The sequence below is a fragment of the Lotus japonicus genome, chromosome 1 (genome assembly GCF_012489685.1).
Source record: "Lotus japonicus ecotype B-129 chromosome 1, LjGifu_v1.2".
In the NCBI taxonomy this organism is placed as follows: Eukaryota; Viridiplantae; Streptophyta; class Magnoliopsida; order Fabales; family Fabaceae; genus Lotus; species Lotus japonicus.
In genome coordinates, this window is record NC_080041.1 from 36293943 (window position 1) to 36310933 (window position 16991).

The window sequence follows — 16991 nt, forward strand, 5'->3', positions numbered from 1 at the left end:
AGAGCTACAATTTCAATTCTATGATACAAGTATCCTATGAACCTTGTCTAGCAGAGTTTGGACACCTTAAGATCGACAATAGTACGTTGAAATTATAGTGGGGTAAGTATGCCAGGTTTGTATGAAAATGAACTTGATAAGCCCGTGGTGGGCATCATCCACAATTTGATGTTATCACTGTTCATGTCACGCTCTGCGTACATCAAATTGAAATTGAAAGAAGAATAGTCATTCTTCAAAAGTACGTGCCTTTTAAATAGACATAAGAGTACGTAACACAATAACCACTATGTATAAAAATCCCTAAAAACTAGCTATTAGCTAAACAACTAAAATATGGCACTCTCATTTTCTAAAGATCAGATCTTTGCCACTTGCATTAATTTTGAAAAAAACATATATAGTTTTCAAACAATAAAAATATATGTTAAACAAAAATAGTTTTAAAACAGTTAAAATAAAAATCTTAGTTAGTTTAGGAACACCATGCAAGAACATTAAGCCACAAGCACCAACTTCTTTATTTATATTGCCTTCACTAACTAACCAACTCCTAGCATACTTCGAAACTTGAAAAATGCAACCGACATTATAGGCTTGGTCATAATATCTGCAACTTGATTTTCACTCTGATAAAATAGTAACTCAATCACAAATTATTTACACAAGTCACGTAAGGAGTGAAATCTCACATTAATGTGTTTACTTCTCCCATGTAGGATATGAATTTTAGAGAGGTTTATTCCAGAAGTATTATCGTAATAGATTAAAGTAGAGCTTTGTTGTAAGTTGTTTAGAATTTCAAGCAAACCTTGTGAGCCAAATAGCTAGTGCTGCAACAACAAAGCCTAGAACTCATTACAAAAATAAAACCGGATGTATTCTTCATATCATCAAGGTCTTCAACATAATCCTTATCTGAAAAACAAATCAGATTTGATTTTACATCAGTTTTACACAAGAAACCAAAATCTCTCGTACAACAAAAGAATCTCTTTGCAACTAGAGATGAAATTCAGTTGGATTCTCTATGTTTCTACTAATTAAGAAAACATAATACTTGATTTCTGGTCTTGTAGATTTAAATACATAAGCATCCTAAATATTTTTTATATTTATAAAAAGTAGAATTCACCTTTTATTCCTCCTTAACTCTTTAAGGGTTCCAAACAAAGTTTTGCTAGGGTTGAAATTTAATTTAAATATACATGGAGTGTTGGAAGTCTAAAATATCTTAAAATATTTTTTTACCACACCATACTCACAATAAGCACAATATGCGATTATTGAGATTTTGTTCGAGTATATGATCGGGTCAAGCAAGTTTAACTTGACTAGTGTAACTAAGACTAGAAAGTTCCACATTAGTGAGGTGTAAGACAAAATATATAGAACTTATTATTTTTGGCAAAAAAGTGTATATTTTTGGATTATGGGAATCATATATGTTGAGTATTGGAATTTATTTTTGGACCAAAACAAACTCATAATCAATCATAATATACTCATCCCAACCTAAAAGTAAATTTTGTTTATGCAACTGCAAATTCATTAAACTTCGTATATGCGGATGTAGAGCCTGTCCAAAGCCCGAAGAAATGAGGAATGTTATGTTAGGTTGATGACAACCAACGTAAAACATGTTATTTTCTATTAAAAATTTACCCTTCTGCAAATCAGGTAAATACATAAGTCCAAGCATGTATTGGAAATTTGAATTAATTAAGTTAATTATGTGTCCTTTCAACCAATTTAATTTATAAAAAATCAATGCATGAGAAATGTTGACTTTTTTATCCACTCATAAATGTACAAGATCAATGGAGCATCAGGTGAGTAACTTCTAATTCTAACACAAGCTTCAGAAACTTATAACTAACACTATGAAAAACTAACGAATCAAATAATAGCTAAACAATAAACTTAACTAAACGCAAAGAATTTAGATGATAGAATCATAACAATACACAATGCTCAAGATCAATACTTGAACACCAGTTGAGTAAATTCAAATTAACAAAAGCTAATGAAAACATAAATAACATGGTGGAGCTTTGGCCCCCTTTATTATAAAACAAAACACATAACTAACACCATAACATAAACTAACACATAAACTTAAAGTTAAACATTGTATCTCTCACTTTAGAAGTTGTTGAAGATCCTGGATAAAGCTATCAATATAGCCATTCATCAGTTCTGGATTCCCCAACAATTCCTTAAATTTGGCATGGTTGTTCTTCAGCCTAGCAGCTAAGTCGCTTTCTTCATCCATCACAGACTTGATAGCTTTACAAAAGCTTTCTTTTGTGATTAAATCCCTCCAATGTTTTCCTCTTTCCACAGAAACTGCTACTTCCAACTCCTCAACAAGTAGCTTGGCATTCAATGCTTGGTCCGCAAGGAAAGGAACTAGCACTATTTTTTTATCACTCATCAAAGACTCCCACATAGAACCAAATCCACAGTGACTCACAAAGCACCCGACTGACGGGTGCTTCAAAATCAATGGTTGTTGAACCCAATCCCTAGCAACAACTCCTCTTCCCTTCACCCTCTCTTCAAAACCCTCCGGTAATGCCTCATCCACAGATGCACAACCTAATGGGGTCTTCAAGGCGATGAAAAAAGGAAATCCTGAAAGCTCAAATCCTAGTAATAACTCTTGGAATTGTTCTTTTTTCAAGTTTACTTGGGACCCAAATGCACAGAACACGACAGACGCAGGCTCAAACCCATCAAGCCACTTAGCCCAATGTGCTTCTAACTCTCCCTTATAAGCCTCCTCAGGCAACACAGGCCCAGTCAAAAGCACCGGCTTTTGATACTGTGCAGCAATGTAGTCACAGAAGCTGCCTTCTTTGATCTCCCTAGTCGTTCTGATGGCTATGGCATCACTTTGTTTCAAGGCCATTGTGAGGCGGTCATGAAAGGTCATGTTACCTGTAATAAAACATAAGCTTTTGAGATAACTAGTTCATAATCTGGTATTAAAGCTCTATTACCAAATGATCAAGCACATGGAAGGAAGATGCCTATCTAAAAAATTATGGAAACGCTCGGGATGGTAAGTGGGCATGTGAATTGTTCACGCTTTAAGTCCAAGTGGGATCTTGAGTAATGACTGTGTTAGAAATATAACTATTCATGTACTAAACCCAACAATGTTCGAAATAATTAGTTACCTTCTCCGAATGATATTTGTATGTAATCCATAGGTATGGCTTCAGGGCCAAGAAGTACAACTTTTGAAGAAGGATACCCATCCGGTAGTTTGCCTAACTCCTCCAATGTCATGAGCCTGTCCCTGGGAACGTTCTTAGCAGGCACGAACTTTATAGCAATGCTGGCTGCACACATTACATGGTAGAAAATGGTTTTGATGCCATACTTGTTTGCTATTTCAGGTATCCAGTGTGCATGATCAAAGAACAAAAAATCAGGTTTGATTTTGCTCAGTGCAAGCTCCACTTGGTCAGAGGTCTTGTCCATTGCTATTTGAAGCAGATTGTTGATACCAATGGGAATCTCTGAGGCAGTCTCGGTGCCAAGAGGAAGGCCATCAACGTGTGGAACATTGAGGGTGTGGAAGGTGATAAGGTCTGGGTAATAATTCATGTGTTGTAGTTCAAGGTTTGCTTTTGGGGGTAGAAAAAAAGAGACTCTGTGACCCCGTTTGGCTAACTCGTTTGAGAGCTGGAGGAATGGGGTCATGTGACCAGTCGCAAACCATGGAAACATGGCTATGTGAAGCTTTGAGGTGTTTGATGTAGCCATTGTGTTTGGTACCAATGCTTTTTTTGTGAATACAATATCCCAAGGTTGGTTTTTATAGAAAAAAAAGTTATTTACCATTGATGTAATTTCCATCTTAACCCTAGAGAGATTAAGCAATAAATAAGAGAAAAAGTTAGAAATATAATATAATATAATATAATATAATATAATATAATATAATATAATGTAATGTAATGTAATATAGTATAATATAATATAATATAATATAATATAATATAATATAATATAATATAATATAATATAATATAATATAATATAATATAATATAATATAATATAATATAATATAATATAATATAATATAATATAATATAACATGGCATAATATAATATATACAAAAAATTTAAGTACAATAAAAATAATTTGAACCATCTTTTGACTATTCACAACTTTCAATAATGTTTAATTCGATGTCAAAGGTTTTCTCACCATTGATCATGTATTTCATCCAAGGGTTCATATTGTTTTGTGTTGTATTTTAAATTTTTTACCTACTTTTCACTTTGTCGCAATCAGCGTCACGATTGAACGGCGAAAACAACTCAACGAAAAAATAGGTCTTAAATATGATTTAGGTCCTTGAAATTGTAAAGGGAATCTAATTGGGTTCCTAGAAAAAATTTCTTTGTAATGTTATCCCTAGAAAATTTTTTTAATCAAATTTGGTTCAAAGTATGTTTTAATCTTATGTGACCCAATTTTTTCGTTGTCATTTTTTCCACGTGGTTTTTATTCCATGTCAGATAATGATTAAACAATTTTTTTAATTCTAACTTAGATTAAATCTAATCCACAATTTAGTGTAGGATTTCCCAACCCTAGAGGAAGAAGAAATTCGAAGAAGGAGAAGAGGTGAGGAGAAGGAAGAAGAAGAATGCTGACGAAGAAGAGGTCAGGGGAAGGTAGAATAAACCTCGACGGTGGAGAAGAGGGATAGGTGGTCATAGGTGACGGAGGCGCAAAAGAACACCCGGAATTACAATTTGTCCATGAAGTCTAGGTTCAGTGCTCGTTCATCCACCTCCTGCACTCCATTTTCATCGAAAACTTGTGGATGTGGGAAATAAGTTGTTCTATACAAATCCAATTCCAAGAAAAACCCAGGAAAGTTTTTTTGGAGATGCCCTGATTGTAATTTGGAGCAAATGCAATACTTTCATTCTCTAATTTCCCCTGTAATGTTTGATTTTCGTGTGTTTAAGGGAAATGGGACTTGTGGTTTCTTCACGTGGGATAAAGGGCAAGTTAAAGATGATATGGAGGGATCTTCTTAACTGAATGACAGACTGAAGTTTAGGGAAGACATGAATGTCATGATGGCCAAGAAGATTACTAAGTTAAGAGAAGACATGGATGAAATGGTGCAGAAAGTGATTGTCAAGTTGAGGGAAAACATGGATGAGAGAAAGAACAAGAAGATTTCCAAGTTAAATATGAAACTGAAAAATAAAGGATTGAAGATCAATGTAATGTGGTTCTTGTTAGGGTTAAGTTGAGTTGTAGCTTTGGTAAATTACTTCAAGAAATAGTGTTTGAGTTAGTGATGGAGTGTATTGATCTTTCGTATGTTATGAATGTAATGCAAATGTTGTTGAATCCTTACCTATAAAATGAATGCAATGTTCAATTTTGAAGTAATTGCATCAGATTTGGTTGTTGTGAACATCAATTAGGAAAGCTTTTTTGGAGATGCCCTAATTGTAATTGGTAAATTCTGTGGTACCCAGAATTTTTTTTGGGTGTGGTACCCCATGTGATATTTTAAGTTATAATTTTGTTGAAAAAAGACAAAATGATTTATTATTGCAATTTTAAAAAGATTGATAATCGACTTAATGAATTAATAACATAGATTTTTTAAGTTTGTTTATGTTATATAATATACAATATGAAAATTACGGTTTTTAGCTAAGCTTGCGATTCTGAGAGATCATCTAAATTCCTTTCATGTCAGGATCTTCTTTCTTCATGCTCCACCCATATTAAACCTCCAAACCTTCCTCCATCCTCTTCCTCTAAGTTTGAATTGTATGTTTTCTATTGCTCTATATCAGTTTAGGTACCACGCCTTGATCTGGATTAAGGTATCATAACAAGCACCATTGTAATTTGGAGCTAATACCGTAATTTCATTCCCTAATTTCCCCTGTAATGATTGATTTTCATTTGTTTTAGGGAAGTGAGACTTGTGGTTTCTTTAAGTGGGATAAAGGGAAAGTTAAAGAAGATATGGGGGGATCTTCTTAACTTAATGAAGGATCGAAGAAGAGGGAAGACATGAGTGACATGAAGGAAAAGAAGATTACTAAGTCGAGGGAAAACTTGGATGCATGGTGCAGAAGGCAATTGCCAAGTTGAGGGAAGACATGGATTAGATGAATGACAAGTTAGGATCACCTATTTCTTAATTAAATTCATTTGGTAATTGAAGAGAAATTCAACTTTATTAATCTTAGAATTTGGGTTAGACCTAATTCTACCCGAAAAGCTTGTTTTGAGGTGAGAATTTCACTACCCTTTATAAAAACTATATTACCCATATCTCTAGCTAATGTGAGCTTTAACACCACCACGCTCAAAGTTGAACATCTTTAGCATGGAATTTGCAGGACTAAACATCTGCAGGCGACTCATATATAAATGGTCTCCGATAAATGGGTTAATGATAGACTCTGATACTACCTTTGAATTTGGGTTAAACTTAAATCTATCCCAAAAGCTATCCATTAGATGAGGATTAAGTTACCCTTTATAATGACTATATTTATATAGGTCGCATCTCAAGTCAATGTAGGAGTTTCACACTAAATGAATAGAATAACTTGGGTTCAGTATTTGTTTCTAAAATTTGAGGATTGGAAAATACATCATGAGTATAACTCTAGTACTTAAAGTTTTGTTTCCAGGATTTGGAACCTAAGGGTAAGAGGAATTATCAAGTATTTTATTGACTGTCACTTATAGTTAATGGTTTTAAAAACATATATAGAAATATCAATGATCAATAAAGGCTTAACAACTCACCTTGAATGTTATACCTGAAGGGTATAACTGCAACATCAGTAATTGTTAACGAACTTAAATTTTCTATTTCAGGTCTTTGCAACCCCAATGGAGGGAGAGCTGATCCAGCATCAAGTTAACATGTCCTATGTACCCTGCAGCTGCAGCTGAAACCTCTAAAAGTAGCAACCTTAATGGATTTCCAATCATGCCCATGTATTCGATGACGGTTGGTTTAGGATTCTATTCAGTTGTAGCTGGAAATTAAATGGAGAAGCTTTCTTTGGGACAAGGATTTTATCTCTATTTTGGTGGGAGATAGAGAGAGATGTTAAATTGAAGGACGATATATCATAAAAAACAAGATGATTGTATACAATGTGAGCCAAAGTTACGACGAGAATAAACACCTTCTCTAAGATTTTGTGGTTATCCTTATGTTCCGTGTACAGACCGGTAAAGGTCATGTCATGTTCTTCTTGTTAGCTTGGTGTATGGCATGAAATTATTATTCATTGGGAATTTTAAGTTTGTAGTTGATATGAGAATGAAAATAACCAAGTCTTTTTTCTTGTAAGTTACTGATAATGTTGGATGTAGATTATGAAATACGGGATATTCACCATGAGTATTTCCTTGTTAAGCTTGACAACGACTCTGACAAAACGAAGGTCGTGATGGGAGCGCCATGGCTCATCTATGATCATTATTTGGTTGTTCGGCAATAGATACCAGACTTCGTGGCAGCCGGCGGAAAATTGACAAAATGTTGGTTTAGATCTATATCCCAGGGCTACAATTTCAATTCTATGATACAAGTATCCTATGAACCTTGTCTGGCAGAGTTGGGACACCTTAAGATCGACACTAGTACGTTGGAGTTATAGTGGGGTAAGTATGCCAGGTTTGTATGGAGATCGAACTTGATAAGCCTGTGGTGGGTATGATCCAAAATTTGATGTTATCACTGTTCATGTCACGCTCTGCGTACATCAAATTGAAATCTAAAATAGAATAATCATTCTTCAAAACTACGTGCCTTTTAAATAGACATAAGAGTAGACACAATAAACACTATTTATAAAAATCCCTAAAAACTAGCTATTAGCTAAACAACTAAAATATGACACTCTCATTTTCTAAATATCAGGTTTTTGCCACTGGCATTAATTTCGAAAAAAACATAAATAGTTTTAAAACAATAAAAATATATCTTAAACAAAAAAAGTTTTAAAACAGTTAAAATAAAAATCTTAGTTAGTTTAGGAACACCATGCAAGAACATTAAGCCCCAAGCACCAACTTCTTTATTTATGTTGCCTTCACTAACTAACCAACTCCTAGCATACTTCTAAACTTGAAAAATGCAACCGACATTATAGGCTTGGTCATATTATCTGTAACTTGATTTTCACTCTGATAAAATAGTAACTCAATCACAAATTTTTTACACAAGTCACGTAAGGAGTGAAATCTCACATTAATGTGTTTACTTCTCCCATGTAGGATATGAGTTTTAGAGAGGTTTATTCCATAAGTATTATCGTAATAGATTAAAGTAGAGCTGTTGACCCGGGGATATAAGGGTATTTTTGTGGGTCTTTTATTTTATTTTTAATTTATTTTATGAGTTTTAATTCGTTTTTATGGTATTTTTATTTAATTTACGTATTTTTAATTAACTTAGGATTTTAGGAGTTTTTATTATGATTTGGTAGATTTTAGTAATTTTTATCTATCATTAATTAGTACTTTTTAAATGATAGATTTAGTTAGGATTTAGGTTGTTTATTTTTTTTTATTATCTTTCTAAGATTTTATTTTAATTTTATTTAGGATTTTCGGAATAAAGAGAAAAGAGAAAATCAGAATAAGAGAGCCGATCCGGTGCTGCTGGTCCAGGGAGCTCCCATGCACATGCATGAGATCAATGGTTCCTGTTTCTCTTTCGTCCACGTGGCACAATCATGACCAAGGCCCACTATAAGGCTGTGGGTTGCATAACACTGGATTTCACACTTTAAGTTTCGACTAATCACGAGGCTACACGTGGCTCCATATTAGATACAATTTTTATCTTATTTGAAAATGTAGCAGCAGCACGTGATGGAAGAAAAGAGTAATATATTAGGTTTCTTTACGGAATTGGAATGAAAAAAAGGAGGAGAACGTTGCAGCGGCTAGAAGAAGGAAAACTCTGGTTCTTCAATAATTCTCTAAGTTCTTCTTCTACTTCGTTGTAATTTTTATGGTCATGCTAGGCTAAATCTCTTTTAGTATTTGGGATGCGAATCCTTTTTATGATTATGTTTTGATTCGAACCTTTGCTTCATATGAATTTTGTTTATTAATCCACGTAGTTGTTTTAATTTATCTTAATTATACTTGAATGCATGCGAGTAATTTACTGATTCTTATGAGAACGGAAGTTGATTAGGAATTAGAGAAATAAGGAAACAATTAGATTAGGCGTTCCCTACTGCTTGATTCAAGAGTAGAACCTAATTGCGTTGGCTAGTTTAAATAGAACTTAATCTTCAATCCCCTGGTCTAGGTGCTCGTAAAACAGACTTAGTAATTGAATTGAAAATCTAGGGCGTGTGAGTTATCAACATCTTAGAACATAGGCTAAATCGTCGTAGAGAAGTTAATTAAATTCATACGAACATTGTTTGAATGAAGGCATAAGCCGAATAGGTGAAACATGACCCAAGTACTATCTTTCTCATCTGATTTCATAAACTATTTGATTTTCGCTTTTACTTTTTATTAGTGATTGTTACAATCTTCAAAATCCTTAAAATTGGTTTTATTTTCATAATCTAAATACTAGAAGTTAATATAATTAGTATTGAATCACAATCCTCGAGGGATCGATAATTTATTACTACGGGCAACTTTGTACACTTGCAAAGGAGCTATCAAGAGCCTTGCTGTAAGTTGTTTAGAACTTCAAGCAAACCTTCTTAGCCAAATAGCTTGATGATGCAACAACAAAGCCTAGAACTCATTACAAACACAGAACCAGATGTATTCTTCATATCATCAAGGTCTTAAATGTAACGCCAAATTTCTCGAGTGTCACACAGTAACCAAACGTCATAAGTTTCATAAAGAATTTTCGTCGGTTAATAAATTAATCTTGAATTAATGTCAAACGTTCATTATTACGAAAACTCTTGAAACTTAACCATTTCAAAATACGCAGAAGTAATCAACATCGCAAAACCTTTTAAATAATCATCTGAATAAACATGAAACATACGTCTGAAACCAAAGTGAATTACATCAAATTTAATTATCCAAACTAAAGCAATTAAATTGTTCAATGCTCTCCAACCCCGGTACTCTCAACCCGAACAGAAAATAAATTACTCTCAACCCAAACCCTATTCCTTGACCCCTTCCTCTTCTTCCTCTTCCTTAGAAATGTAGTCGTCATCTGGTAATGGCTTGTCGGTGAACTTTCTTAGCAAACAGTTCCTCAGACCTCGATAAATTTCGCCCTTCTGCTGGAAGTACTTATTGACTACCAATCTAAAGAAGCTCTGGGCCTTCAGCTCGTCTTCACTTGGGTTCTCCAAGATCCAAGGCTCCCCTTGCAGCGGTAGAAGCTCCTCCTCTTTCACCTCAGTCTTCGGCAGGTCCTCGGGTTCCACTGATGGTTGTCCCTTCTCTACCGACATCTCCTCAGACGGTTCCAACTCCGACTCAACCTCTAGGTTGGAAGATTGTTCTAATTCCAAGTCTGTAGGTGTTTGGAAACGATAGAGTGCGAACGGTAGTTCCACCCTTCCATTGTGCAGTTGAGATTCAATACATTCTCCCTTTTTGTTGGTGCACCGAAGAGTAGCACTGCCGACGTAGATCAGGCGGACCTGGTGCGCGTCGGTCACCCAAGCCTCATCCTTGTGCTCGTCACGGAGTGTCAGTTCCCAAGAATGCACCGCACGCTTCGTCAAAGTCATCTGCCCCCCCCCCCAGAACAAACAAATAACAGATAATAGAGGGTCAGTTACCATGCTTAAGTCACAGCTAAATACAATTCATAATAATCATACGATGAAATATCGGTTTCATATTCTCATATCTAGAGTTAGCAACCCTAAAGTTCAATTAGACTAACGTGTTCACCAACACACAACCACCTCAACACCTTGGATCCAATCTCGATCATCCATAGATGAACAACACAAGGGGACCACACAGTCGACCCAAGTCACGTGGAGACCTCACATTCAATCCACAAGTTCTCAAGGAGACCACACAGTCAATCCACAAGTTTTCACGTTGGACTGGGCGAGACCCCAGGGTCCCTCGCCCAAGAGCGTTGGCCTAAGGCGAGGAGCGGACCAGGGAATTGGGCTTTCATCCCGGAGGCCCAACTGGCCCATTAGAATGATTTAGAGGCACTAAGCCCAACTCCCCCAACTATAACTAGGGGAGGGATACCAAATGTAAAGGACTCTTGGCTCATTTGAGAAATGACAAACTTGAAATTCAGTTACACTCTCTCTCTCTAAGTGGTTACGCTCTCATTCTCTCTAGGGATCTTACATCACGTTCCTTACACCTTAGGTACTATACCTCATCTCAATGTTCATGATGGAACATTTGGCGCCGTTTGTGGGGAACAGTAGATTTCGATTCCCGGATACGTGGATCACAATTAGATTTAGAGAAGTTCGATTCTTTGTGTGAATTTTCTTCAGTTTTCAGTTTTTCGCTTGAAGTTCTCCGGTTCACTAACCAAGATCAATGGAGACACGTCGTGGACGACGCGACGAAGATCAGGAGCGGCGGCGCGGTTCGCCTCCACGTCGCGTGAGAGGCAGACCGCGACGCGAGCAAGTTCGCCGTGAAGAAACCGATCAGTTAACTCCTCCTCCACCACCACCTCCACCTCCTTCTCCAACGCCTTCGTTACCTTCACCGCCAACTTCACCAGAGCAGCAGAGATCACCAGCGCACTCACTCGGAGCTTCGGGGGAGGAGACTCCGACACCTCAAGCACCGATCTCCGACCAAGATTGGAGGCTCTTGATCCGTAGTGTTGACGATATACGACAACTAAACGATTATTTACAAGAACAGCTAGAATATTATCGTTCCGAGCAGCAAGATGAAGGGGAGCGCGAAGCGGAGGCCGTAGTTGAATTCGAGTCGTTGTCAACGGCAGTGAGAGAGGTCGCTATACCAGATAACATGAAGAATATTGTCCTTGAAACCTATAGCGGGAAAGCTGATCCCAAGGAGCACCTGTTATATTTCAATACAAAGATGGTGATCAGTGCCGCTTCCGACGCTGTGAAATGCAAGATGTTTCCAGCTACGTTCAAAGGCACTGCCATGGCGTGGTTTATCACGCTACCCCGAGGGTCCATCACTAATTTTCGTGACTTTTCATCAAAATTCCTTGTCCAGTTTTCCGCCTGTAAAACCAAGCAAGTGACAGTCGAGGATCTCTACAACGTCCGCCAATCCGAGGGCGAGACTCTAAGCAGTACGTAAAACGATTCAGTGCGGCATCAGTAAAAATTGAGGAGTCAGAGCCGCACGCCTGTGCGCGTGCCTTCAAGAACGGGTTGTAGCCGGGGAAGCTGAATAGCAAGTGGAGCCGCAAGCCGGCTCGGTCCATGGCGGAGATCCGGACGCGAGGAAACACCTACATTCTGGACGAGGAAGTTGATGCTTTCAAGCGAAGGCGCGCGGAAAAGGAGAAAGATGGCGAATAGGAGGACGCTTCGCCAGAAGAGAAACAGAGTAAGGAGAGAGGAGAGGGCAGCAAAAAGCGAGACAAGAAGGTGAGGACCGGAGAGAAGGCTGTGAAGGAGCCATTGTACCCCAAGAGAGAAAATTTTGAACGCTGCAGACCGTGGCATCAAGCTGACCCTCGTCGACGAGAAGAGTCAGGGAGGAGTCTAAATGCACATTTGACGGAGTTGCTTCGAGAGGTCAAGGCAACCCACGCAGTTGAGGAAGGTGAGAAAGGGGCCGACCCGCCTCGAGCGACGTTGGATAAAACGAAGTGGTGCGAATATCACCGCTCGGCGGGCCATGACACAGGAGATTGCTTTAACCTGAAGAACAAGATTGAGAGGCTCATTCGAGCGGGACGATCGCAGATGAACGACCGTGGCGATCGGTGGAATGGAGAATGACAGCAAGGGAACTGATATAAAGGAGGTCGTCAGTAGCATGACCGCAGGCGAGACGACCGCCGACGTATGCCAACCGCTGACAAAAAGGAAACACTAGCAACAAGGAAGAAGGGGGCGGAAGAAACCTTTAATAAAGACCTTGAGCCGCCAGTTGGGACAATAAAAACAATCGCGGGTGGCTTCGGCGAGGGCGGAGACAAAACGTCGGCAAGGCGAAGGCACGTGAGAGCAGTGACATCAGTGCAACAGTATGAAACTCCATTCGGTTTCCAGCATCCAGATATTGTGATATCGTAGACAGATTTCGAAGGGATCAGGACACACAAAGACGAACCCGTGGTTGTAATGATAAGGATTAACAGTTTCAATGTGTGGCGGGTTCTTTTGGATCAAGGAAGCTGCGCTGATATCATCTACGGCGATACTTTTGATCAATTAGAATTGACGAACAAAGATTTGATGCCCTATACAGGAACATTGGTAGGCTTCTCGGGCGAGCAAGTTTGGGTACGTGGATATGTAGATCTGGACACAGTCTTTGGTATCGACGATAACGCCAAGCTACTCCGTGTAAGGTATCTTGTGTTGCAGGTTGTGGCATCCTACAACGTCATCATTGGACGGAACACACTAAATCGCCTCTGTGCAGTAATTTCAATGGCACACCTGGCAGTGAAATATCCGCTGATGAGTGGAAAAGTGGGAAAGATTGTAGTTGATCAAAGGAGGGCGAGAGAATGTTACAATAACTGTCTCAGCCTGTATGGAAAGAAAGGAGCTGGCGAGGGACACAGGTGTCATGAGGTTGAGGTCGTCCAAGGTAATCAAGGCAGGCAAGGGGGATCGAAGCAGGGGGTTGACAGGAAGATAGCAAGATCAGGGTGCAACCAAGGACAAGTCAGGATAGATGGACAGTTTACGGGCGCTCATGCAGAGGAGCGTTGGGCGAGTGTGATCGCAGATTTAGAGGCGTATAAATTCAGCAGGGGGGTGTTGGCGATCGAGCCCAAGCTCACGGTTAGTCAAGAGAGACACTTAGAGAAGCTGGTAGAGGACAATTTTGATCTCTTCAGCTGGAGCTCAAAGGACCCAGAACTCTGAGAACTGCCAATGTTCAGGAAACCGAATCTCTCGAATTCAGGGCGAGATGATTAAAAGGGAAAAGGAATCACGATTCAAGGAATGGGTCAGAGAATCGTCCAGCAGGACAGCGGCGAGAAAAGAAATAACAGGGCGCGCGAGCGGTTTAAGAACAAGAGGAAGGCGAGGGAAATGAGCCCTGCGAGTCGCCGCCCGGGTAAAGCAAAAAAAGAGTCAAAATATTGGAAGCCTGTGAGTTCGGTAGTTTTCAAGCCAGGAACGTCCAAGCATGACAAGCAGAAGGGCAAGATAGGAGAAGTTCTTCATTGTCACGAGGCGGGCATGAAAGGAAGCCAGCCCAAAAATAACGATGAGTGGATAGCGAGCACGTCGGGCTCGAAAGATGTGGTGATGGGGATGATACTTTGACCCGAGAGGCTGAAAGCGGGAGCGTGTGGAAAGCAGGGACGAGGACGCAGCAAACGAAGCAGGAACGAGGACACAACAGCAAAACCAAAATTAGGACCAAAAATAAAGATGCACTCTTTTTCTCCGCCACAGGAGTTTTTTAATGAGGCATCCCTCCCATGTAAAATTTTTACAAATCAAATACAAAAGGATATTCTCAAGTAATACTCCTAGCTGGACTACAATACGACGGTCGTTCGGTGGGAAAAATTCCCTGAAGGTGGCGATCCCAACACGACCTTGATGTCTGGGGATCGCTCCAGGAAAGTCTAACGCGAACCGCTGCTACCCAGATAGCAACTCAACTAACATGTCACGTTTGCCCGGTGGGAAAAATTCCCTGAAGGTGGCAATCCCATCACGACCTTGATGTCTGGGATTGCTCCGGAAAGTCTGGCGCGAATCGCTGACCTCTCATTGGCGATGTGTGCGGGTAAGCTCCTTGTCCAAGGGCAAGCAGTTTATCCCAAAAGTCTCCCCAAAATATGGGCAAGCGAGACCTCCCCGAAATATGGGCGAGAGCAAAAACTAGGCATAAGTCTGGGTAAACCTATATGGTCATTGGGTCCCTAGCACTGTAAACCCTCGCCGGGACAAAACCGGTGAGGCCGCACCTGCTCTTACGGAAAATATTGGTGTGAAGGCCGAGCTAAAGTCCTAGTTTCTCTAGCACACATTCAAAATCGCTACACGAGCACAAAATGCAAAGCCCGAAGGGCACCAGGGCGCAAACGAGGAGAGAAATGGACAAACGAAATCGCAGCAAATTTTCATTAAATAACGTGGGGTGATATTAATTACAAATAAAAAGGTAAGAAAAATCAATACAAAATATTCACATTACATTAACGTCTTCTGCTTCTCCTGCGTTTTCAGCAGCCACAAAATATGCAGCATTGAAGCCCGGGGGGTCGTCTGGGCCGACCAATCCCTAGGGGGTGACCTTCTTGAAAGCTCCCGTCCCGCTGAGGTCAATCCCCTCATAAAGATATTGAACTTGAGCTTTGGCGAGGAAGAAACTGCGACCACGCTCTTCCACGGCCTCAGCAGCAGCTCTGGCCGCCAGCCTTGCCGGGAGAGTTTTGACGTCAGAATCCGCACAGTAGTCCGCGTCCGCAACAGCTTTGGCCTTTGTTTCTAATTCAGATCTTACCTCGGCGAGAGATTCGTTCTCGACCCCAACTCACTTTGAAGGAACACGATCTCTTTGTCTTTGACGAGGCAGGCAGCCCTGCCCGCGGCAATCGCCTCAGCCTTGGCCTTCAATTCCTGCTGCAAATCGTCTCGCTCGCCCTCCATCTCCTCCGTTCTCCTTTCACAAGCGGACAAGTCCTCCTCGCGACAGTTCATCTCGATACCCAAATTGTTCAGTTTAGTCATTTGGGCCGCAACCTGGGTCAGCAACTTGTCACGCTCGCCATGCGCTTCGAGTATGGCGTGGCGGTAACCCTCAGCCCTCTGGCGGAGCTCTTCAACTTCAGCGGCTGTGGTTGAATCCTGCGACAACTTGGCCAAGAGACATCCCGCACGCAAAAGGCACGAGATGGCTTCTCGCACCACCCCATCAAGGTCAGGAGTCTCAATTCCTCTCATACCGCCAAGAAAAGGGTCATTTAGCACAAAGTCAACAGGGGAGAGCTGCTGATTTGAAACAAAGCATGTCAAATCATCAACAATCGGATGGCTAGCGGCGGGGGAAGAATGGCGAAGCGGAAGCGAAGCAGTGGGAGTTTGGTCTTCACTGGCGTCACTCATGGTGGGAATGGGGGAGATCTTAGGTGGGCTTGCCTCAGCTTGGCAACATGAACGGTCAGGAGAGAGGGTCGTTTGGGGAGCACCAGAGGGAACGTCTTCACAAGCATGTTGATTGGCGATGACTTCTTCAGGAAAGGGCGAGTACCCCACATTGCCCATGGGGTCTTGCTTTTCCCCGGCCCACCAGGTCTTGGTGAGGGGCAGATGTTTCGCCAGCCCTGAGTCTCTTGGTTTTCTTCTTCTTCTTTTTTGACTTTTGAGGCGAGGGGGTCGCGACCCTCAATTTTTCATTTGTGCTAGGGGCGATCCTTTTGGATTTTTGGAATTTTCTAGTTGGGGAAGGTTGGACAGCATCGCCGGTGGACATCGGAGCCGGCTTGTCAATCTCCAGTGGAAGGATGAGGTCTGGTATTGAATCACCAGACCCCGGGGCAATGACGTTTGGGGCCGTCACGGCCATTTCAGAAGGGGCAGCACCGGATCTTCTGGTCCGTTTCTTTTGAGGGGAGGTGGCGACCTCGGGATCAGCATCTGCGACAGCACGTTTCCTCTTAACCCCATTAGTATTAAAAATGGGAGGAAACTCAAGAGAGTCAGCGGCTAGGGCGCGCTTGAGCGCGACTTCGATGAAGTTCATTCCTCCTAGAAATGAGCGGAGGGTGTTTTTGCGAGCGGCTTCAAGCAGCTGTGAGCACTCAAGGATGGGGAGCCCAGCGAAGAAGCCAA

The 16991-nt window shown here is 40.4% G+C and overlaps 1 protein-coding gene across 1 annotated transcript; it reads right to left on the reverse strand.

The window, feature by feature from the left end:
• Window positions 1–2063: 2063 nt before the first annotated feature.
• Window positions 2064–3777, reverse strand: LOC130731823 (UDP-glycosyltransferase 79B3-like). The gene is made up of 2 exons (XM_057584033.1): window positions 3186–3777; window positions 2064–2943 (listed from the first exon to the last, which is right to left on the reverse strand). The coding sequence occupies exons 1-2, from the start codon at window positions 3775–3777 to the stop codon at window positions 2141–2143; spliced, it is 1395 nt and encodes a 464-aa protein (XP_057440016.1). The 3' UTR covers window positions 2064–2140.
• Window positions 3778–16991: the final 13214 nt, after the last annotated feature.